The sequence below is a fragment of the Dromiciops gliroides genome, chromosome 5 (genome assembly GCF_019393635.1).
Source record: "Dromiciops gliroides isolate mDroGli1 chromosome 5, mDroGli1.pri, whole genome shotgun sequence".
Lineage (NCBI taxonomy): Eukaryota > Metazoa > Chordata > Mammalia > Microbiotheria > Microbiotheriidae > Dromiciops > Dromiciops gliroides.
The window spans coordinates 42,967,828-42,993,391 of record NC_057865.1 but is presented as its reverse complement, the minus strand read 5'-3'; the positions used below and the strand labels follow the sequence as shown (position 1 = coordinate 42,993,391).

The window sequence follows — 25,564 nt, the reverse complement described above, 5'->3', positions numbered from 1 at the left end:
TTGTTCACAAAGAGAGTTAAGGAGGAATTGGCCATGGCAAGGAACAAGTAATAACCACACAAAGTGAAACTGAATATATTTTAATAGGAGATGATTGTTTACCAGTCTTAGTTCTTCCTGATCAGCTGTCTATAAAAATCAGGCCAATAACTTCCTAGATTTTTTGCTCAAAAGCACTATCAAATTAGAAGAATCAAAATGGAAAGATACACTAGGCAACAGAAATAACTCAAAATTGATATATTTAAACAAGTTGCAGCCATCTAAAAATGAGAAATGGATAAAAGAATAGACCAACAAATTATCGCCATTTCCTAAAGATCTAAATCACTGTTACAATGATAAGTTATAGTAATGCCCTCAAGGGGTCATTGATGTACATAGGACATTTAAATTTCCATTTACTTTCTACATAGTGAAACATATACATTGTCTCCAACTACAGAAAGCTTTAATTTGTCCCTATGCTTAACAATCTGAGATTGCTTTGCTTTCATAATTCATATCTGCTTTTCCTGAATCTCATCTTGGCTATCACTTCTCATTATGTAAGTCAGACTGTCTCTCAGGAGACCCCTATATTAAACCCCTGCCCCAACTTGTTGCTTCTAATCTGCTATGCACTGACAAACCAAATAAGTGAAAATTAAAAATTTTTTAAATTAATTATCTTTAAGTCAATAAGTAGTCTCTGAGAGAGGGCCTGAGATCCTTCTCTAGAGTAACATATTTGAACTTTGCTACAGCTGTTTCAACTTCTCAGAAGTCTTTTCCAGTTACTTCTGAATTTCTGGCAATATTTATGAGGGCTAAGGCTGCTTGAAGTATGGTCTCTAGATAAGATAATTTTGCCAGATGTGATTAAACCCAAATGTCCTCTACCCCGACTATGCTGAAAAACTGTCAAAAATTTTACAGACCCTTACAAATGAACGAGAACCTCAGTGGGTGCTGCTGACTTGAGGGTTTGTGTTTAGAGTATGTTTTCATGTACAAGCATGTGACTGGAAGCAAAAACCCAAACTAGAGTAATTTAAAGATTAATATTACCTGCTGAAATGAAAAGTAGTATACCCCATATTCTAACTTAAAAAAGAATTCAAATGCAAACTAGGTAACTGAAATAATTTTTTAAAAATGCTTAAAGGTTGTTACTCAGCTGAATATCTTATCAAATGTGTTTGGTAACAAAAGCTTATTACTAACAAAAACACACATCAGCCTTCTCACCATAATCTTTATTTTTAAATTTAGGAATAATTTCTCTCCTCTACAATATGAGAAATTGAGCAATGCATTGCATACACCCAATGGGGACTCAATAAATAGTCAATAACCAGGTAAAGGACAGTTGGAAAGCAGTGAAGTCCAAGGAAGCAGGTTCCCTCTTCTGCACTGAACAGCAGGAGTGAAGACAATGCAGCATGAGTGTGCATTGTAAATGGTGAAAACAGCTTTTCTTCCTTCCTTTTCATCTCCTTGGTCACTCTACCCTCAGTCCCCTGAGGTTTCCCGCTTCTTGTCATCTCCTCCCTTCTTTGATTTCAGATTTCCATTTTTCTGATCTTGCGCTTTCTGTTGTTATTGTTGGCTATGGGATTGCCAAGAGGGATGAGATGAGGGCAAACATTATAATGGAATATTATATAGTTACTTAACACCATGCCAAGTCATTTATGACCATTTTAAAAACTCCCAAGAATAACCTCCCTTACCAGGTACCTTCTCTACCCACTCAACATATGAACTTAGTGAGGCATAGGAAAGTGAGAAAGATCTGCTTGCTCCTAGGTCATGCAGAAGTCCTTGACAGGGGAACCCAAATTATTAGGCCACAAGTTTTCCCCCGGGGGAAGGGAGGGGAGGTTTCACTGTGACTCTCTGACATCTTTACAAGTCTTGTAAATGTAATTTGGTTTTTATTTTTTGAATTTTAGGAGAGAAAACGAAGAAGTAAAACCAAAGAGCTATTTTTTTTTTACCAGCTGCACACTGGGCCAAAAATAGCTTCACTAAATCCACATATAATTTATGTGCTGACCAAAGCATACACTTTCATTTAAACATACCCACCCACACATGGATATATTTATCAATACAGATTTGTCTCATCAATTATTTCACATTCCAAAACTGTGAATTCATTATCTGCTTCCCCTCTCTCCACCAACTCCCTAGACCTCTCTCCTTCCAAATTATTGTCAAGGGCACCACCATGCTCAGCCAGCCAGCCTCAAAACACAAGAATCATATTCAATTTCTCACTCTGACCCCCATAAACAACCTCTTCTACAGGCCTATTGATTTCCACCTTTATAATATCTCTCACATACCACCCCCCTTTCCTGATGGCAACCACCATGGTACAAGGCCTTATCACCTCCTGCCTGGAACAACTGGTCTCCAGTGCCCAAGTTTCCCCACTCTAGTCTGTCCTTCACTAAGCAAAGTGATTTTCCTAAAGCACAGGTCTGATCATGTCACCTCCCTAAATCCATAAACCCCAGTGATTCCCTATCACATCCAAGATGAAATACAGAATCCTCTCTTTAGCACGTCCCACCTTTTTCCAGTATTTTTTTTTTTTTGGTGCGGGGGGGGGGGGGGGGGGGGGAAGAGAAAGATGATGAGGGTTAAGTGACTTGTCCAGGGTCACCCAGCTAGTAGGCGTCAAGTGTCTGAAGCCAGATTTGAACAGGGGTCCTCCTGAATCCAGAGCCAGTGCTTTATCCACTGCACCCCCTAGCTGTCCCCCCTTTCCAGTATTCTTAAACCTTACACCCCAATACCTAGCCTTCACTGGAGTAACAACACTGGCTTCTCTCTTGTTCCTCAAATAAGACACTCCCATCTCCTTACTCCAGACTAACAGAACGCTCTCCCCATCTCCCTTCCACCTTCCAGCTCCCTTGGCCTCCTACGAATCCCAGCTAGGATCCCAACTGCTACAGGAAGCCTGTCCTGAGCCCTCTTCATTCCAGCCTTCCTGGAGCTGGCCCTGGAGATGGAAGTTTGCATGTTGTCTCCCCAACTGGGTTGTGAGCTCCTCCGGGGTAGGGGACCATCCACACAGGGCTATTAAAGTTTAAACTGGCCAGCCAGCTGTGAGGAGGGACATGCCTAAAAAATGAGGAAGGGGAGATCACATTCTACAGCAGGAAAGCCAGTTGGGCGCGGCTACCACCTGAGAGAGGAGACAGAGGTAACACCAGAGGTCTGGACCATCATCCCCAAAAGAGGAGACCCCCCCCCCCAGACTCTCAGGAATCTTTCCCCACTCCAACTCCAAAAGGAACTTTCCATTGTCAGGTGGTCAGCCCATCTATCCTCTATAAAAGCTTTGGCCTTTCTCTGTTCTAGGAGAAAGATGTCTCTGAGCCATCTCCTTCCCCCCACCACCACCCCAGCCTAAGGCATTGACTTCCCTCTGGTCACTTTCTCTAGTGTGCAATAAAGGACCATTTTAATTCTAACTGGATTGTGTGCCAGAATGTAATATTTTACAGAGGAATATGTAAGGACCTCCACCACCCGAAACATGAACACGATCTTTTACCTTGGTTTGTATACCCAGAATTTGGCACAATAACTAGAACATAGTGGGTACTTGATAAATGTTTGCTGACTGACATTTTGGCTAGTTGCACATCATTTACTAATACAGTATTCATCTGATTTTGTGTTGTCTTACAATTTATAATTTGTGTTAACTTATTTGGTTTTAAAGTAGTGCCAAGTTCATGGGCTCAATTCTTATATGGACCAATGAGTTTCAATGGTCCAATTGACTCCTGTCAAATGCAAGCTGTTGGTAACAGGTAGAATCTAGGTTGGGGCATTGGTCCATCTATGTTCTACATACCTTTAGGATCCCTTGGATTCTAAATTAAGAAAATTAAAATAACAGAGTTCTTACAAGTAGCAAGGCCATGAAAAAGATGGCTAAATGATTCACATACTGGTTTATTTGGACATGAAGCTGATCGAATACACAATTGATTTAGCTGATTACAATTACACAGTTTATTTTCATATGTTTTGATTCAAGAGGATTTCAATTTTCATTTGGTACTGGGTTGGGAAAACATCAAGAATGACTTAAAAGCTTTCAAAGAGGCATGCACCAAAAGTGTCAGCATTTTTTCATGTCAAAGAGACAAAAGGGACATTATCACTTTTATCATGCTGGAGCAAGGAAAGGTTCTCCAACAGGCAGAAGATTCTTTTCAATAGAAAAAGTCATTTTCAAACAATATTGAACATCTATTTCTCCAACTCTTGCATGGTGGAAACCAAAAGATGAACAAAAACAAGAGCCACCAATATTCTTAAAATTTACTAGAAAAAAAGAACATCATGATATTGAACTTGTATCTTATTCTACAGTAGTCACTGAGTAAAGGGCAACCTCAAAAGATTAGCCTCCATGGACACCATGGACTAGTTCAGAAGCTCGAGGAGTCATATTTTTGTGTGTTTTGTTTTTGCAGGGCAATGGGGGTTAAGTGACTTGCCCAGGGTCACACAGCTAGTAAGTGTCAAGTGTCTGAGGCTGGATTTGACCTCAGGTCCTCCTGAATCTAGGGCCAGTGCTTTATCCACTGTGTCACCTAGCCACCCCACCCCTCAGTGGTCATATTAAAAAGCTATTCTTATCCGAGACATTTCCTATGACAATGAATTGGGATTATCTCCCTAGAATACTGGGGATTTTTTTCCCTGGACAACATAGGTTTCTGTACTTTTTTTGTTTTGAAATAACAGCAAAAGGAATAAAGCCTGAAAGTACTTTTTAAAAAGTCCAACATCCTATGAAAATTTGACTAGTAAAAATGGTCACTTACTAGTTTAAAAACATTTAAGTTCTCAAATGCAGACCATTAGAGGTAAAAAGGGAAGAGTTTAACCTAAGACCACTCTCCTTCTCTTTGGCACGACACTGCCTGGTTGTACAATCCACTCTAACACAAATGGCTTGCCACCTTTTCAAAAAGTTACATCATTCCCACTCCCATGAACCACTTTGTGAAAACAGTAGCCCATTCTGCCTGAACAGGCCTTTTGTAAGAGTGGCCTATTCACTTGACCATTTCAAGCTCTTTAGCACTCAGAAGCACATTCTTTGCAGAATGGATATAGAAAAAGCATTATAAAATTTTAGACTGTCCCCAAGAGATAAGAAATCAAACGAATAGCAAGTTTTCAAAATAAAAAATGGAAGCTATCAAAGATAGGAAGACCATATATTTAGAGCCAGAGGGTCCCCTAGGAGTCGCCTGGTCTGATCCCCTCAATTTTACCAATAAAGGAACTGAGGACCAGAAAAGTTCAGTGGCTTGCCTTAGGTCACACAGAAACCGGTGGGATTTGAACCTAGATTCTCTGAATCCAAAATTCTTTTGGATGTCAGGCCATTTGAAAGGATGCTTGAAGTCTATTAACAATAAAAAGGATGCAAATAAAAACAATTGTAAGGTTTTACTCCATACCTATCAAACTAGCAAAAATGACAGAAGCCAAAAAATGGTCACTGTAGCAGGGACAGTAGGAAGACAGGAATTAATGCCTTGCTAGTAGAATCATGAATTGCAAAAACAGTTTGGAATTACACTAGAAATATACTCTGGGCCCCAGTGGATGCTATGATCTAGTTATAGTCCAAAGGAAGTAAAAGACAGAGGGAAAGTTCTAATACATGCCAAAATAGCCATAGCACCACCTTTTGGGTACCCAACCACAGGGGAATGGATAAATGACGACCACAATCATGTCAAAGAAACTAACACTGAAAGCCATCAGAATTCTGATGGATTCAGTGGCCATGCTGTTGTTCTGTGACTCTGCATCTATTCATACAAATCTTCTAAGCTTTTCAGATTTCTTCATCTTGTTTCTTACAGCAAAATGATATTCCATTACAGTCAAATGTTATTTATTTAGACAGTTCTGACAGGCATCTATTGTGCTTCCATTTCTTCAGAATAAGCCCTGAACTTGGAGTCAAGAAAATCTAGGTCTGAGCCCAGGTTCAGCTGTTTGCTGTTTATGTAACTTGGGAAAAGTCATTTGCCCACTCAGTCTTGCTACCACATCATATCAATGTAACCATATTTCAAATCTTGCTTTTAAATGTGGTTAGATTCTACAGAAATCTGCTTAATTACTGACTTCCTTAACATCTATTTTACATGTAGACTAAAATCAGTGGGGAAATCTTGTTTAATATTTGATTTACAAACTGTCACAGCCACATAGTACACAAACATTCATTGAATTAAGCCCCTTCCTTCAGTCAAGGTTTGCATGAGACTTTAAAAAAACGATGTTTGGGATCACACACAAATCAGATAACTTAGACACTTGACACTGGGCAAGTCACTTAACCCTCATTGCCCCAAACAAAAACACTGCTTACTTTCTATCACTATCTGTGTAGCCACAGACTAATTTACCATTTCCACACCTGGTTTTCTTGGGAGTGGGATAAAGACTAAATGATCTCTAAATTGCATATAGAGAAATGAGGAAGTAATCTCAGTGCCTTTAGAGTTGTCTGCATGTTAATGTTATCATGATTTACCGATATTCTTCTCCTGGGGATGTAAACTATCTATATTTAAGTGAAGAATATTTGTGGAATTATCTGACCCAGGCTTAAGTGGGAAATTGTGTATGAGACAACAAAAGCTCAACAATGATCAGAAAGCTTTTTGATTGGTTGAGAACCAGTTCAGATTTGTAATATGGAGGGAAAAAAAGCATCCATTCTATATTGATCAAGTCAGGCTAATTTCAAATTATCTGCTTTGTGGAGAAAGATGAGTTTTTTTCTTTTTAGTCACTCAGTAGTAAGATGCCCTGGAATCTTTTTTTTTTTTTTGGTGAGGCAATTGGGGTTAAGTGACTTGCCCAGAGTCACATAGCTAGTAAGTGTCAAGTGTCTGAGGCCAGATTTGAACTCAGGTTCTCCTGACTCCAGGGCCAGTGCTCTCTCCACTGCACCACCAAGCTGCCCCCTTAACCTTCTTTTATATTACTTACCCCTTCTTAATTTCCATTTAATATTCTTTGTTAATAAATCTTAAAAGAAATTCATCATCTATAATTCCTCTTGTAGACACAGTTTTCTTGAGTCTTTTCAGTCTAAAGCTTAAAAATTCACTTACATATGTTGCTATTTGATTTCTGTTGTTGAGACAAAGAAGACTATCAACATGGAACTGAACAGAAAAGCATTTAAGTGCTTACTATGTGCCAGGTACTATGCCAAACAAGGGGGGGTTAAAAAAAGCAAGCAGAAATGATTTCTGTCTTTAAGGAGCTTACGTCCTATCGGGAAAGATGATACTACATGCACATTAAATGGAAAGATGGAGGGAGGGATGAATAGAGGGAAGGGAGGGAGAAAGGGACAGAGGAAGGGAAAGAGAGAGAGAGGAAAAAGAAACCTGTCCTAAGAAATCTACCTCTGCAGATCATTTGCAAGTATGCCAATGCTTGACTTAGAAAAGCATACTTTTAGGTCATTAGCTTCACAAATTTAGAGCAGCAACAAAGCCACAGTCTGTTTCCTTAATACATTTTAATACACCATCCTCCTATGGTTAGGAAATTAATACTACCCAATTTACATCATATCTCTACTGACCTTGAATAGGAGACGAACAGTGCCTCATATAGCATGAAAAATACATAGGCTTCAGTTACTCCAGGGCGCCACACAACCAAGAATATTCTGTATTTGGACAAATTATAAAAGGACACATTTTCTCCTAATAGTTTTCATTCAAGGGGATGAATAAATGTGACTTACACTTATATATCACTTTTTAGTTGGAGAACTATGAAGATAATACTACCTCTTATCTACTAGAGTATTATATTAGTATTTCAGATAAGGAAGGCTAATGATAAAAAATGCAAAGAAGGTTAGAAACAATGGGCATCACAAGACATTTCCTCCCACCATTCTTTTTCTACTCTTTGACTTGCTTTTCAGGCACATTTAAAAAAATAAAAACAATTCTGAAAACGAGGCCATATGAATAGTTCATACATTTACAATAATTGTACTAATGTCCTTTGGCTTGCATTCCTTAAATCAGGATACATGTAGTGAAAATTTTATGCAAAACAGAATTTTACAAAATATTTACTTGAAACAGAATTTTGTAAAGAAAACAATTTCAATTATACGCCTACTTGGCATATCTTCCAGTGACGTTGGGAGAAAACCAGGCACCGAGGTAGGGATGTAAACTGGCCCCAGGCCATTAAAATGTGGAATAAAGTGTTCACAAGCAGTGCTTTTAAGGGTTCTCTGCAACTATAACTCCACTGCTGCACTGCCCTGAAGCAATTCTGTAATAGTCTTTTATTGCTTTAATTAACTAACTCTAAGATAGGACAAAGATTTACCAGATCTCTGCCAGAGAATAGGACAGTCTCCGTTGTCACCTTTCCCACAAGCTGTCTGCCCGTGAGGCACAATTATCGCCTTATTATATATTATCCTATCCCCTAATTATCTGTACTGCACTATTTAGCATTGTTAGCATTCGTTTGTTCACTAATTGTTTCAAGCAAGTCCCTCCTCACCCAAACTGAATAGCAGGTAACCCGGAAGGCAGGAGCCCTGCCTCAAGTCTCCAATGCCGACATCTCAGCCTAGCAGTGTTAAAGACACACTGGTCACTTAGTAGTACCTGGTAGTGCCTAACAACTCAAACAAAGTGTTTTGTGGACATGATCATTTTCGTCCTGGATCACGAACAGTGAATAAGCTAGGAGGAAAGAGGGAACTCAGCCAAGTTTTCTGACAGAACCGCCAAACGTTACCTTGACATCCTCCTGACTCTCAGCTGAAGAATACACCCATTTAGCAGGACATAATCCACAAGACCAAAATGAATTTCAGTCCCCCCCCATCACATGAGGAGGATTTGTTGAAACTACTCAGTCGTTCAGATGCGTCCAACTCTTTGTGACTCCGTGGACCTCTGTTCATGGGGTTTTCTTGGCAAAAATACTAGAGTGGTTTGCCACTTCCTTCTCCAGTGGCAGAGAGGCTAAATGACTTGCCCAAGGTCACACTGCTAGGAAGTTTCTGAGGCTAGATTTGAACTTAGGTCTGACTCCAAGCCCAGCATTTTATTCATTTCAAAAAAAGGACTTACATTTGGGCAACCGCCTCTTAATACATATCCAAGGGAGAAAGACAAGAAAATAAGTGTCTGGGAGGCACAATTATTTCAATAAGCAGCTACTGAATGTGTGCTGTGTAAGACAATGCACCAAGAGTAATGGAAGCCTACATTACTGAGGAATTCAAATCTCTGAATTCAAGGAGCTCTGGTAAGAGCAGCAAAAACACTTGAGAGACAACAAGAAAGAGAAAAAGAAAAATTCTGCCAGAAAATGAGAAATAAAGCAATTTCGATTTTTCAAGGCAGCAACAGGAGTTTATTACTGAGAACTGCAAAATTTACTGAGAACTGATTCCCCACCCAGTCCCCTTTTCCCCAGACAAATGAATTGCCTTGGGCTGACCAGGCTTGGTCATTTCCAGACTCTGGACACTTATGGATCTCCCCCCAAGCAAACTATCCCCTCCCAAAGATTCCCAAGCTTACTTCCTGGACTTTAGGTTATTATATAAAAAGATTCATTTACATTAAATAGTTTCTGTCGGTGAGAAACTTACCTTTCCCAAGGATAGTTTCATAGTTCCCTCATAAAAACCCAGTCCTTGTTTCCCATCTTTGGGTATTCCTATAGTTCCTCTGCCCCGATTAAAGACCTTATTTCTCCTATATTGACTGTTTCCTTAATTTCCAGGTTAACATTACTCACTCAACAAAAGGTGCCTACATTTTGAGGAGAGGCAACACATTTGGCTAGTGCAGGACAGTAACAAGAACAAGCGAGTTCCTGTACCTGAAGAGCTAATCTAATAGGGATGATAAATAAACAAACACAAATTGCTAAATAGTTATCTCTTCCACATGAGGAGATTAGAGGTGTAGAGCCCCCACGATATGGAAAATCTGTGTAAACTTTTTTGGCCCCGCCTTGTACCAGAGAATAAATCTGAATTATTATGGTATTAAAAGATAAAATATATTGATGTTATACAATACTATACATATTTTATGCACTTCTGAGTATCCAAACTTTTCTGTGTCATCTTGCTGGCCTTTGCCCGTTGCCTGCAGCTTTCACAAAACTTCCTCAAAATTTCCATTTAATTTCTTATGCAGACCCACATCATCTACAATGGAGAAAGTCATGATGTGGAAAGGATAACTTAAGTTCTATGAGGGCAGGGACTGTTTAATTTTTTTCACTGTACCAATTCTCTAGAACAGTACCTGACACATAGTTGGTGCCCAATAAGTGCCTGCTGCTTCATTATTTCAAATGTCAGTTGGCTAAACAAGTATAGCCAAGAAAACCACACCACACCGGTACAGGAATGGATAAGTTTAATATTAAATCATTTACCAATTAGAGCTTTGTTCTCTAAGCAGCAGAAGTTTTTCCAACTGCTTTACTAAAAAAGAAATATGAATTTACTTCCTATTAAGTATGGTTTAATTCTGTAGGCAGTACAGGTTATTTTTTTTCTTAGTACAGGTTATTTCAACTGCTTCACTAAAAGTTATGAATTTATTTCTCCATCAATAACAGCTGATAGTCAAAAATGTATTAACTGTGCTCAACTGTAATGATTAAAGACCTCAAAAGAACAATGTTTTGGCAGTGAGTTTAAAATGAACATCCTACTTTCTAAAGATCTCATTCATGCACAAAACCCTAATGTAATAGTGTTGTTTCTAGCTCTCATACAAGCAGAAAAGCCCACTACATGGGATAAGCCATTAGTAAGATCACTCAGAAATGCTGTCAATTTTTCCATGTAAAAATAACTTTCTTTGAAGTTGAGGATTGCTCATAGGGCAACAGAAAGGGTTAGACACACACACACACACACACACACACACACACACACACACACACACACACGGCTCTAACACATTTCAAACAAAGCATCAGATAGCCATTCCCCAATAGGTAAATGATCAAAGGATATAAGGATATGAACAAACAGTTCTCAAAAGAAGAATTACAAAGTATTCAAGTCCACCCCAAAGAATCTAGAATCAATAACTCCAAATTACTAACACAAATGCAAATCAAAACAACCCAGTGATCTCAGGGTTTGCAAATTAGGAAAGATGACAAAATGTGGCAATAGTTAATGTTGGAGGAATTCTAGAATAATAGGCACATTATTAATATATTGTTGGTGGAGGTCTGAAATGGTTCAACCACTTTAGAAAGTAATTTGGAATTATGCAAATAAAGTGACTAAACTGTCTATATTCTCTGAATGGGAAACTCCATTACTGGGTTTATACCCCAAGGAAGTCATTAATAAGAAAAAACCCCTTTTGTACACCAAAACATTTTTAACAGCACTTTTTGTGAAAGCAAAGAAATGGAAATAAAGTAGATAACCATCAATTAGTGAATGACTAAACAAACTGTGATACATAAATGCAGTGGAATATTACTATGCTGTCAGATGTGTGGTGTGTGATATATGTAGTGAAGTGATACAGAGTGAAGTCAGCATAGACAAGAAAACAATGTACACAATAACTACAAACACGTAAATGGAAACAGCAGTGCACCAAAAATCCAAAGTAAACATAACAAAATCAGAAAGATCAAGCATGATTTGAATGAAGAAAGATGAGGACACCCCCCACCTGCCCTTTTGTGTCAATGGGAGGGCCACTGCACATGTTTTCGGACTCAATCTACCAATCTGTTCTGCTGACTTTTTATCCTCTTTAAAAAAGTACCATTTGTTATATGGGATGGCTCTCTGGGAAGGGAAGGGATTTCAGGGCTAAATCAGATGATATTGAAAAAACCCAACTAAACAAACCACAAGACATCAATAAAAACTTATTTAAAACAAACAAATAAAGCATTGGTTAGAAGCAGCATCAAGAACATCTCCATCCAAGAAAAAAAGAACTGTGAAATCTGGATGCAGGTTGAACCAAACTGTTTCTATTTTATTTTTTGAGGTTTTTACCTTTTGTTCTGATTCTTCTTTTACAACAAGACTAATGCAGAAATATGAGTAATGTGACTGTACATATGTAATCTATATCAGATTGTTTTCTGTCTTGGGGAGGGGGGAGGGAAAGGAGGAAGAGAGAAAAATTTGGAACTCAAAATCTTATGAAAACAAATTGGGGGCAGCTAGGTGGTGCAGTGGATAAAGCACAGGCCCTGGATTCAGGAGGACCTGAGTTCAAATGTGACCTCAGACATTTGACACTTACTAGTTGTGTGACCCTGGGCAAGTCACTTAACCCTCATTGGAAAAAAAAAAGAAAACAAATGGAAAATAATAAAATACTTTTAAGATTTAAAAGAAAAATGTATGTATAGTGAAAAAAGACAAGCTGGTCACAGGATGGCACTCAGGGATAAGTCTCTTGGTCTGAATCCCTACTGGGGCAAGTCCTTTACCTTGCTGGAGTTTCAGTTTTTTCATCTGGAAAAACAATAAGATCGGACTAGATGAATCCTAAAGTCCCTTCTAGCTCTAAATCTACAGTCATGGCTACAGGAGAGTTCAAGGAAGACTCCCATAATGTAAGGTGGACGACCAGCGACAAACCTATGACACAACTGGAAAAAAAGCCAAGGATAAGGTCATGGATCCATTGGAGGAAATCCAACAAATGGTTGTAAAATGTCAACCTTTGAGATCATCTGATCAAGCTGCCCAGCAAGTACTATATTATCTTCTTTTGGTGGTCTATATATTTTAAAAGCATAATTATAACATCCTAAAAGATATCCATGGGTGTCAAACAAGTAGAAACAGGAACTTTACAAAGAAAACAAATTAGACTATAATGCAGTTATCAAAATATACTTAAAAAAATATTTTGAGTCCAGGTTAAGAATGTCTTCCTATGTGCCATTTCTTCAGTTGGCCTTTTCTTCCTATCTCTAATCCAGCAGACACCTCAACTATTACGAAATCTTACAAGTTTTCTTATACCAAATGGCTAATATGGTAATGTTTTACATAACAGTACATCTATAACCTATATCTAATTGCTTACCTCCTTAGGGAGGGGTAGAATTTGGAACTCAAAACTATTTCATAAAAAATCATTTATTAATTTTTAAAAAACCTTACTTTTAGACATCTCCACTTCCTCTGTGCCAAATATCCATCTTCTGCTCCTAAAATGCAGTCTCATGTCACCCTAACCATGCAGGTTTTAGTTTAGTCTTTCGATGCAACATACCTCTATACTGCAGCAAGGGGATTCACATTTTAGAGTCTGAGAAGACTCAATGTCCTTTGCTGATTATTTCTTATTGATGCTCTATTTACCTTGTTTACACATTGCCCTTTGCATTTTTGTCCCCCCCCTCAGGCTTCCACATTCTCAAGAGCAGAACTGTCTTTTTGCCATTCTTTGTATCCCCAACACTGAGTACAGTGCCTGGCACACAGTAGGTACTTAATAAACGCTCATCAACTGACTGGCTGATAGACTCCCACTCACTCATTTTACAGATGTGGAAACTGAACCACAGTGAAGCCCAGTAACTTGCAGCAGAGGTCACATTGTTTGAAGTAGTGCTCCCTGGGTTGAATTTCAGGTCGTTTGACTGCAAAATCAACACTCTTAGGGGCACCTGCAAGGCCACTTTGTATGGAAGGAGTAGAGAGAATGATGCCCATCTGTCTACTCTCCCAGTAGGGCAAAGGATGTCTCTTTTAGCTTAGTTCATCGATGCAGAGCCTTGCAGATACTCAGATACTAACAAATAAGAAATCTACAGAGTGTTGAGGGGAAGGGGGAGAGGGGAGGAGTTCTAAGCAGCATGCATTAAAGTGATTAATAAAGTGATTTAATCACAGGTAATTAAAAATGTCAGGATGGGAGTACTTGGGCACACCAGGTATTTTGTTGGGGATTATTCCATACTGTAAAAGTTTTGGGGGAATAGTCATTTTACTTTACCTTGAGAGCATGAGTTATTAAAACTCCTTTTTCCATAATAGCTCTTTAAAATCCACGCTTTCCTTCAACAAATATCTTTTAAAACTTCTGCCCTGTCTTGATCGCTAAGAAAAATGGATTCCCAGGGTGACCCCAGCCTTACCTTGGAAGTGTTATGCACAAAAAAGACAATGCCTGCCTCAACCACCGCCCCCCTCCCCTGCAAAGCCAGGGCTTACTTTTCTTTGGGCCACTGCCTAAAGCTCACCACCTAGCCCCAGAAATGCTGGGACTAAGAGTCCTGGCTTGCTGGCTGGTGGCGATGGCTACTGCTGCTGCAGCTGTGCCTCCTTGCCCTGCGCCGGGTCTTCCGAAGCACCCTCATCATTCCCCCCTTGGAAGACAAACAGGCACTAAGCTTTCAGGAGCGCTGCCTTTTAAAACTTCATTCAGAATCTCAAGAGTCACAGCGTAGGAACAGATCACATTTGACCCCCCCCACAAACACCCCACAACTGTGGGCAGGCCTGTTTGGCCCAGGCCAGCCTCCTACAATGGTGCATGTCTATCATGAAGGGCTCTTCCACTGGGAGCTATCCCCTCCCACTACCAGATGGCTCACAAAAAGACCAGGAAGTGAGCTGCAAGCAAGGAGGTATCCCCCAGTTCCTTCCACAAACTGCTGTCCCCTGAACTCTCAGAAGCGAAGCAACAGAACCTCCCCACCCATCTTATCAGATTCAGGTGGTGAGAGGGGAAGCGGGGAGAGAAGCAAAGTCAAAGGAGGGGGAGGGAAGGCAAAAGAGCTTGGGCTGGAGAAGGAGGATCCATTACCCAGTCCTAGAACCACAGAACTGGAAGGGACTCCCTAGCATTCCACCAGGAGGGAGGAATCCCCTCTAACACACCGGCCATTCAGCCTTGGCTTTAAGATCTTCCCATTCCACTTTCATAGATTCAATTGCTGAAGTTTGTCCCAACAGGGACCCTAAGCCGCCCTCTCTACAACTCCTACCCAGAAATCCTATTTCTTTCTTCCACATGAGAGCCCTTCAGCTGAATTTGGCCACGGGGTTGAATGTCCCTTCCCTCCCCTCCCCCTTGCATTCTTGGCCTTTTGCCACCCTAACTGCCTCCTCTGGACACCCTCTATCTTGTCAAAGTCCTTCCTAAAAGGTGGCACCCAAACAGAACAGATTATCCAGGCTGATGAGAGAAGAAAGAGGCACTAGCACCTTTCCTAATTCTGGACCCTATGTCTCCCTTAACGTAAAGCAATATGGCATTAGCTATTTTGGCCAATGTATATAATAACACTGGTAACTCATACTGAGCTTTGTTGTTGTTCTAATTAGCTATTTGTGTCATTTACAAACTTGGCAAGTTATCCAAGTTACTGATTTTTCCAAAAGTCCTAATAGCATAGGACCAGGGAGGCAGGGTGGCACAGTGGAAAGAGAACTGCATTCGAATAGTGGGGACCTGCGTTCAACTCTGGCCTTTGCTACCTGCTATCTGTGCAACTCTGAGCAGTCCTTTACCCTCTCTGGGCATCAGTTTCTTCACCTACAAAGTGAGGGGGCTGGACTAGATGAATTCTGAGGGTGCAACTAGCTCTGCATCTATGGTCTTAGGATCTCTGGGCACTCCACTAGAGACTTCTATCTATCCTTCAAACTTTTATTAAGCATCTGCAATGTGCAGAGAATTCTGTTGGGCAATGAAAGCAAAATCACCTACATAAAGGTTTAGAAAGGCTTTTAACTCAATAATCTTGGGAGATAGCTCTGCATTACTATTCCCACTTCATAGATCAGGGAGCCGAGTTTGTGAAAGGTTAAGTGATTTGCTCATGGTCACATAGCCAACAAAATGCCAGACTGATTCAGAGATTTTTATCTTCTCTCAAACCAGAATCCTTTCGATTTTCCCCAGCAAGGGGAGGTGAAGTGAGGCAAACCCTTACCCAGAGGATGAGGAAGGGGGGAGGGGGGAGCAAGGTCAGGGGGAGAAAGGGCTGGGGTAAGGGGAGCAGAAAAGCAGGACAGAAAGGGGAGCAAGAAGGAGGGACAGAGGGGGATGGGGAAGAGGCGAGCAGAAAAGGGGAGCAAGGGGAAGGGATGAGAGGGGATGGGGCAAGAGCAAGAGGCATCAGAGGGTGACAGAGGAGCGGGGCTTAGGGGAGGAGCAAGGTGGGGGGGTGATGGAGGGGAGGGAAGAGCAAAGGGAGGAGGCAAGGGATAATAATGGATGGGGGAGTGGGGAAGGGGAACAAAGGAAGTAGCCGGGGGTGGTAGGGGAGCGGAAAAGGGTAAGGGGGAGCCAAGGGAGGGGCAGCGCGGAAGAGCAGCAAGGGGAGGGGCGGGGGTCCGAGTGATAAAGGGGGGAGGGGCCGGGGGTAATAGGGGGCCAAGGAAGGGGGTGATCATGGAAAGGAGGGGCAAGGGAGGGGCAGCAGGTGACCGGGGCGCGGGGGAAAGGGCAGCGAAAAGACGAGCGTGGCGGAGGGAAAGGCAGCCCGAGCCGGACGAAATCCCCCGGAGGGCGGCCAGAGGAGCACGCAGCCCCGGGGCGGCGGCGGCTCCGGCCGGCTGAGTGAGTCCGACTCCAGCTCGGAGCGGAGGGAGGGCGGGCGCAGAGTAAGCGCCCTCCCGGTCGGCCGGCAGGTGCCGGGGCCGTCCTCCTGCCCTCGCTCCGTCCTCGGTCCGTCCCCAGCTGCTCCCCGGCGCTGCCGCCACCGCCCCCCTCGCCCTCCCGCCTCCGCGCTGGGGGCCGCGGCCGCTCCGGGCCGGGGGCCGCGGCTCCCGGGACTCACCCAGACTCCGGGGCGGGGCGCAGAAGCAGCCCATCGGGCTCCCAGGCGGGCGGCAGCGGCAGCGGCGGCAGGAGCGGCCGCCGCTCGCTGATGACGCAGCGGGGAGCGGCCCCCGGGGACCCGGCGCGGGCGGATGACGCCACAGTCGTGCGGGGAGCGCGACGTCCGGAGCGGCGCCGAGGCGGAGGATTCGGAGGCGGCGGCGGTCGGAGCGCGGCCGGACGGGGCATCATGGCTTCCGTGGCGCTGAGCGAGGCGGAAAAGGTTTACATCGTGCACGGCGTCCAGGTAACGAGCAAGGAGGCCAGGCCCGGACCCCGGACCCCCTCCCGGCCGCGGCCCCGGCGCGCTCCCCCTCAGCTTTCCCCGACGCCCCCAATGCGCGTGCGCCCCTGCTCCCCCGCCCCCGTCAGCGGCTCTGCGCGTGCACCGTTCCGCGCGCGCGCGCTGCGGGGTCGGGGTTTGGGGGGAGCGCTTAGCCTTGGTAGGGGAGGGGGCGCAGCCTGCTCTGTCTGTAGGGTGGGGAAACTGAGACCCCAGGAGGAGGGAGAGCGACTGGCCCCAGGCCTCCCGCAGGTAACTAAGCGCCGAGGACTGGGGGAGTCTCCCACGAGATGCTGTTTGCAAATCTCTGATACCCAGGAGAATTGGAACCCAGGCCCTCCGCCTCTGGGTCAGGCCCCCGCTGTTGCCTGTTAGGCTCTCCCCCTGCCCCGGGCTGGCCGCGGTGCCGGCCGCGGTGTCGGGGGCCCCTCACCCCTCGGTTAGCATCTCATCCGGGCCCGTGGGGCGCCCGGCTCTAGAGCCAAGGGGACCGCGGGCGTGGGGAAGGACGGGGGAAAGTTCTGGGGGCCCCTTGGGACGAGCGCTTTGAAGAACAGCCCCCGAGGAGGGCGAGGCGCCGTGATGCCAAAGCCGGACCGAGGAGGTCGCATGTCCCGGGAGGGGTTGGGACGGTTCGCTGGGCCTGAGAGTGGGCAGTCGGCCCCTTCCCCCCAGGCCCTCCTCCTCCACACAAGCCCCCTTAAAGCTGTCCCGCGCGGCCGCAGGTGCCTCCCCTACTCATTAGGTTTTATTGGCTAGGAGCGTCAGGCCTCCCAGCAGGAGCTTGATGCCAGTTCGTTTTTCAATTGCTTCTCTCTGCCTTCTCCATTATCTCCGTTTTATAGCTGAGCAGACCCGAGCACACAGTAGCAATTTGCCCGCTGGTAGAATCTCATGCCTGCAGCTAATAGAAAGAGCTCTTCATTGCACCCTTTGACTCTGTAGTCTATCGGGCTGCACCACATGCAGTCTCCCTGGGAAGCTGGCGAAGGGGAAGGAGAGCTATTAATAAAGCTTCCCTAAACAAATCACCCGGGTCTTCCTTGGGACCGATTTGCATGTGCCACATTTAGTCCCCTGACTTCCTCCACAAAAGGATGCTCCTTTCACTACTGCAGGTTTGGTTGGGTGTGTCTGAGATTGTTTATATTGCCCTTCGGCCACCACGGATGCCCAGTATTTTGTCTCTGGCAGTGTCAACAAGGCAGGTGTTTAGGAAAAAAAAAGTTTGTTAATCCCCCATGGCCTATCTTTTGCTCAGTCTCTGTAGTCTTGACAAAAACATGTTCCTTAATTCTGTGGTGGCTATTTTGAATGGCCTTGGCTGTTGAACAACATTTCCAAAAATTATGTATTGCATGGAACCCTAAGGTTCTATATGATGGAGCAGAAGTTCCATGAGAGAATTTTGGTGCTAATTATATTTTTCTAAAATGTTAAATACAAAATTATGTCTTAAAAATTAAATATAGCAGCTTTTAGTATGAAAAGAGTATGAAAATTTTCTCTCCTGCTTCATAATCTCTTTACCTCCCTGCTCCGCTTTATTTAAAAGTTATAAAATTTCTTTTTAGGGAAAGTTTTGGAAAGTTGTTTCAAGATTTCTTTTTTGGGGGGTGGGGGGGAATGCAATCAGGGTTAAGTGACTTGCCCAGGATCACACAGCTAGTAAGTGTCTGAGGCTGGATTTGTGTGTATGTCAAGTGACAAAGGGAGAAAAGGCGGGTGACGCGCTAGTTCTAGAATCAGAACCTGGGTTCAAATTCTGCTTCTAATATTTGCTACTTAGAACTATTAAGTAAATGTCAAGGCATTTAGGTGGTGCAGTGGATAGAGTGCTGGCTCTGGAGTCATGAGGACCTGAGTTCAAATCTCACCTCAGACACTTAACTAGCTGCGTGAGCCTGGGCAAGTCACTTAACCCCAATTGCCTTAAACATCCAGGGCCATCTCCAGTCATCCTGATATGTATCTTGTCACTGGACCCAGATGGCTCTGGAGGACAGAATGAGGTTGTTGACCTTGTACAGCCCTCCCTCACTTAGATCCAATTCAGTGCAAGTCATGACATCACCCCAGTACCATGGTCCTTCAAGAATGAAGGACAAAAAAGTAAATGTCATATTTACTCAGGCAAGACTTTTAACCTCCATGGACCCTCTAAAATGAAGAGATTGGATTTAGGTGGCCTCCCAGGTCTCCTTAAGTTTCAATCCAAGATCCCGTAAATGTTAAGTAGCCCCAGCATTCATAGGTCCCATCACTGTATTTAAAGCCCAGAATTCAAGTCAGCCTACAATAAGGCATCCTGGAGGGTGGCACAAAGCAGGCAGGTCAAACTGCTGCCCCTGCCACCTTCCCTCATAGAGATAGCCCAGACCCTTCACCGAGGGCTCTTGGAGTAGCAGCATTTCCCTAGCCTATATGTTCTTTTCCTAGGCTAACCCTTGAAGCTATCATTCAGGGGAGCAAGCCTTGTGGAAAAGGGGTCCATCATTCCCCTCAGTAGCACCTGTCACCCCTGGCAAATAGGGCCAAGAACTACACAAATAGCAGAGCCTCCTACACCATCTGCTTTGCTTCCAGCCCACCCCAAAGCCACTGTCCAGAAGAGAGCCCCATGTGGAGATATAACCCCCCAAAAGTTTTCACCCTTGAGTTCCTGACACCACCAAGTGATTCAACCACAAAGACGGACATGGTCTTATTGGTGGAAATGACATCTTGATACAGCGTGTTACTATACTGTGAGGATCCCTCAGTTCTTGTCTTCAGATGTACAGCTGAAAGCTGTTGTCTCTCCCTATCAGAATGTGGACTCCTTTTCTGTTTGTATCCCCAGGGCTTATTAGCACAGTGCTTTGCTCATGGTGACCACGTAATCAATGCTTTTTCATTCATTCTGTGGCCAGATAGTTTTGAAAAATCCTAGTATATTGCCAGAGACTGTTTCAAAAGCTATTTGTGTCCATATGTTAAAGCAGTTTTTATACAGGCCCTCTATATGGAAATAAGCGGTTACTCTAATTAGAGTTACTGTATAATATATGGGGCAGCTACGGAGGCTGGAGTCAGGAAGACTGCTCTTTGTGAGTTCAAATCTGGCCTCAGACACTTACTTACTGTGACCCTGGGCAAGTCACTGAACCCTGTTTGCTTCAGTTTCCTCACCTGTAAAATGAGCTTGAGAAGGAAATGGTAAAGCACTTCAGTATCTCTGCCAAGAAAATCCCAAATGGGGTCACAAAGAATGACTGCACAACAAGAATAATTTTGTATATATATATGTGTGTATATATATATATATATGTGTGTGTGTGTGTGTGTGTATATGTATGTATGTATGTATATATGTATGTATGTGTATATATGTATGTATATGTACAAAGTAACAAAACTATATTTTTATTCTGTAATTTAAACTTTTTACTAATTTAGACCTATCCCCAGCTGATCCAAATCAGTACCATTTTACTGCTTTGTTCATTTCCTTTTTCATAGTTCTCAGGGAAAGTTTCATCTCCTATATCATGCATGCAATTCATGTTGGGATTGTAGTAGCTTTCCATGACGGGCGTATTATACATTACCCGAGAAGACATGGGAAGGCTCCCCCTAAATACCCAACTGCATTATTTCCTTTTTTTCTCCCTCTAACAAAGTGAGAGTCTTCCCCCATGCCCTCAATCATCCCTTTACTCCCTTTAAAAAATTTCCCAAGTTATTATTTAAGTACTTCAAAATATTGTGTAATTTAAAATTCTAAATGTGGATTCTAATCTGTTCCCCCAGTTTTGGGGGAAACTGACTAAAATCACTGATAAAACGAGTTTAGGTTTTTAAGGGTTTATTGGAAAATAGAAAGAAAAAGATTGAGAACAGAATTCCAACAGCCTGGCATTCCTATCTTTCCTCAAATTTCCTGTGAAGTCCTCTGCTGCCACCACCACCAAGTCAGGAACCCAAAAAGCCCAAGCGCTCTCCGCACAGGCTCCCTTTCCTCCTTCCTGTCTCCTCCCAGAAAATAGGAGGCTCCTCAAGTTGATTGGCTGGTAGTCTTGATAGACAGCACCCATGAGCAAACGTCAGGATGACGCCAAGGAAAAGCCACAATGCTTCTGAGGCATTTTCCTCATGGTGGAGCTTTCCCACAGCAAGTCTCCAGTAGGTGGCATCATTCCAATCATTACAATATGTCATCCTTAGGGGGCATTTAAAGATGAAATTGAAAGAACAATAAACAGATGAAAATGGAAAACATCTATAAAGATGTCTGTATTCTCATATCAGTGGCAGTGAAATTAACCAGTTTGAACTCTAACATTACACTCCCCAGTGTGCTGCCAAAATGGCACAAAGAAAACAAAGATGGGGAAATCAGCCACAGTAGACCAAGTGTACATGAGAAGAGGAAATGCTGGAGGTGACATAATTTAGGGGGCATTGAAGGATCAGATTTCAATTTCTCTGAAAGAGGTGAGGATAGCAAACACTTGTGGGGGAGGGAGAAGAATAAGGGTGATTATAGCATTAACCTAATCACAATAACTGCTAATCCAGATGTCTATTTTGTCATCTCTACAAAGTTATAAGAATAATCTATATGTAGTCAATGAGGACATCCAAGAAAGAAGTATACAAGGGGAACAGGCAACTTTTTGCAAACAATATTCTATAATAGATTTGATTTTTAAGAGTCACTGGATTGGCTAAAAGGTTTAGAGAATAAATTATTCCAAAGTGCCTACTGTTGGCCAGTTTTTAGTTAAAAAAAAAAAAAAGCATTTGACTCAGAGCAAAATGTTGCCTTAAGTCACAGTTTCTTAACCTGGGGGGTCCATGAAATTAAAGAATAGATACATATATAGATATAGATGTTTAAATAGCTTTCAATATTACTGGTTTCCTTTATATTCCTATGTATCTTATATATATGTATTTTAAAATATTCTGAGAAGGGGCCTATACACATCATCAAACTTCCAAAGAGATCCATGACACAAGAGAGTAAGCATCCTGACCTTTTAAAGACCATGTGGGTAGTAAAACAGGAAGGTTTATGTTTGCCAGAGATATTTAGCATCATAGAGGGTATTTAGCAAGAAAATCAGCTCTAGGAGAGATAACAGCATCTAAAGGTGGTTGAGGTCTTCCAGATGTTCCTCTTTTGAGACAACATTATGCTGATTTCATCAATCCCTGGAATATAGTAAAGCCTCCCAAATGAGATAATAATCATTCAAAAGCATTTGCTAACCATAGAGGAAAATGCTACTGTGTTCATTGGCTTGTGTTTACCTAATCTACTTCTTCTTTTTTTTTTTTTTGGTTTTTTAGTGAAGCAGTTGGGGTTAAGTGACTTGCCCAAGGTCACACAGCTAGTAAGTGTTAAGTGTCTGAGGCCAGATTTGAACTCAGGTACTCCTGACTCCAGGGCCAGTGCTCTATCCACTGCGCCACCTAGCTGCCCCTAATCTACTTCTTCTGATTGACCTCTTATTTCTTAAACAGTACAATTTTGCTTTGGTGATTATTGCTTTGTAGCATAGTTTAAACTTCATTATTTACTTGAGATTCTGGACATTTTGTCCCTCCTGAAGAATTTTGTTTTTAATTTTTTTTCTAATTCTGCAGTTATCTTTTTTTTTTTTTTTTTGCAGGGCAATGAGGGTTAAGTGACTTGCCCAGGGTCACACAGCTAGTTAAGTGTCAAGTGTCTGAGGCTGGATTTGAACTCAGGTACTCCTGAATCCAGGGCTGGTGTTTTGCCACTATGCCACCTAGCTGCCCTGCAGTTATCTTTTAGTTTTAATCTTTGGGGGTAGCTAGGTGGCATTGTAGATAGTGTGGGATCTAGGGTCAGAAGATTCCTGTTCCTGAGTTCAAATCTGGCCACACCAGCTGTGTGAACCATGGCAAGTCACTTAACTCTGTTTGCTTCAGTTTCCTCATCTATAAAAATTATCTGGAGAAGGAAATGACAATCCCATATGGGGTCACAAAGAGTCAGATTAGCTGAATAACACCAAAATCCTTTGGTAGTCTTACTGGTATGGCTCTGAAGAAGTGGCACAGTGGATACAGTGCTGGGCTTTTCTGAAGTCAGGAAGACCCAAGTTGATCTGGCCTTTGACGCTTAGCTGTGTGACCCTGTCACTTAACCTCCCTTGCTTCAGTTTCCTCATCTGTTAAATGGGAATAATAACACCCACGAGCCAGAGGTGCAGTGGATGATAAAATGAGGTATTTGTAAAATGTTTTACAAAACCTCATAGCACTTTATAAATGCTAGGTGTTATTATAGATAAAAATTATTATATCATATCAGCCTACTGTGAGGAACTAATATTGCTACAGTTCTTTAGGTCTTTGTTTCTGTAAATAAAGTGTTCTGTATTTGTATTCATTTAGTTCATATGTGTATCTTGGTACACTCTTAAAGTGTTTTATACACTATTTATTTTAAATGGAGTTTGTCTTCTCTTCCTGATATTATACAGAAATGCTGGTGGTTTTATAAATTTATTTTACATCCTGCAACTGGTCTGAAATTATTAAGAGCTGAAAGAGGCCTTGGGGATCATACCATTCTTTTTTTCTTTCTTTCTTTCTTTTTTTTTTTTGTGAGGCAGTTGGAGTTAAGTGACTTGCCCAGCGTCACACAGCTATTAAGTGTCATGTTTCTAAGGTCAGATTTGAACTCAGGTCCTCCTGAATCCAGGGCTGGTGCTCTATCCACTGCGCCACCTAGCTGCCCTGGGTCATACCATTCTTGACAGTTGGTTAACAAGCTTCTGCTGAAGTCCCTTCAATTGACAAGGGAAATCATTACATCTTGAGATGGGCCATTGTTGGATGGCTTAGTAGGTCATAAGGAATTAGTTATTTTTCCTCTAGTAACATAAGTTTACACTGATATCCAGGAAATATTAGAAGAAGCCAGGAGAAGGCTCTGGAGGATTTCTAGGGAAAAGTCAGAGATTACGTCTCCCATCTCTGCAAAAGTGGATGAGAAGGGCTCGGAGCCACCAATATACTGTCAGATTTGGTTGATGTGTTGGTTAGTTTTGCTAAGCAGCGTTTCCCCATCTTTTTATTCTTTGTAACACAGATTGCTCTTTAGGGGAAGGAAATATTTAGAAATGAAGGTGATACAAAAAACAACGTATTAATGAAAACATGACTTAAAAGAAGGCATGGCTGAATCATGATCTGTAATAGTGCAGGAATAAGCACACCAAAGAAATCACAAAGCCACTGAAGCACTGGAGATGATTTTGACCTGAGTTGTGCCTCTTCTTTGAGCCAGCCTCTCCTATGAGGTGAGCAGCATGGCAGCTGGAAGAAGTAGGGGTCCCTTCTGTAACCATGGGCTGGCTAATGATAGACACTGCCTCCTAAACTCCATAGTCCTACCTAGCTACACCACCTGTAATTTGTTAACAGAGGCTAACTTAGTGATTTTCCTTTTTTTTTTTTTTAAGGCAATGGGGGTTAAGTGACTTGCCCAGGGTCACGCAGCTAGTAAGTGTCAAGTGTCTGAGGCCGGATTTGAACTCAGGTCCTCCTGAATCCAGGGCCGGTGCTTTAACCACTGCACCATCTAGCTGCCCTCTCGATTTTCCTTTCTTGAAGCAAAATCTAAACCTTTTCATTTCATTGATTTAGGGAAAGGGATAGAAGAGGAGGGGGATGAAACAAACGAAAGAAGTGATTTAGTTGACATTTTTGTTGACCTCTTTGACAAATCACTTTCATTAGCATTGTCTAATAAAATTCCTCTGTTAATTGGCTTCCTCTCCAGTGTAAGGAAACTTAGCTTCAGATACCACCCAAGATAACATGTAAAAATATTGTGCAAACCATAAAGTGCTAGTTGGTCCAGGCCCTTCCTCAGAATGATGCCCCTTCTGATGATGTACCAAAGCTGCTTGTATCACGTCCTATTTCGATTTGAACACTTAGGAAGACCTCCGGGTGGATGGTCGAGGCTGTGAAGATTATCGCTGTGCTGAAGTGGAAACAGATGTGGTATCCAACACCAGTGGGTCTGCAAGAGTCAAGCTGGTGAGTAAAATGACATCTGATGATTTATGTTGTCATGATTGAAGGTGGAAGCGTGTTGGACTTTGAAGGCATTGCCTTTCCCAGTTATTATAGGTAGGTATTTCTTGAGGCCCACCTAGTGTCTGGAATTGTCTCATGATCATCGATCTCATTTAGATGTCTTTCCTGGCTTAGTAGGTGCTTCTTCAGATGTCCACTTAAAAATGTTAAAAACGTCATTTTTATTTAACACCAAATTGATACCTTAAGTGCCTTATGCAAGGTAGTTTAACTTCTCTCAGCTTCAGTATCATTGTTAAGATGGGGT

General features: G+C 42.5%; 2 protein-coding genes across 4 annotated transcripts in view; one reads left to right on the top strand and one right to left on the bottom strand.

Moving 5' to 3' along the window:
- Window positions 1-16,983, bottom strand: part of ZDHHC3 (zinc finger DHHC-type palmitoyltransferase 3) — a 66,536-nt gene extending 49,553 nt beyond the window's left edge. For both annotated transcript variants that reach the window (XM_043966151.1, XM_043966152.1), the window contains exon 1: window positions 16,867-16,983. The gene's annotated coding sequence lies outside the window, so the exon portion shown is untranslated. The remainder of the gene's footprint in view (window positions 1-16,866) is intronic.
- Window positions 16,982-25,564, top strand: part of EXOSC7 (exosome component 7) — a 41,851-nt gene continuing 33,268 nt past the window's right edge. Inside the window, exons 1-2 of one of the 2 annotated variants that reach the window (XR_006353228.1) lie at window positions 16,982-17,154; window positions 25,156-25,257. Coding sequence is in view for 1 of the 2 variants with exons in the window: in XM_043966150.1 (XP_043822085.1) it covers window positions 17,098-17,154; window positions 25,156-25,257 (159 nt within the window). In the remaining variant the exon portion in view is untranslated. The remainder of the gene's footprint in view (window positions 17,155-25,155; window positions 25,258-25,564) is intronic. The other variant, XM_043966150.1, reaches the window with a different exon arrangement.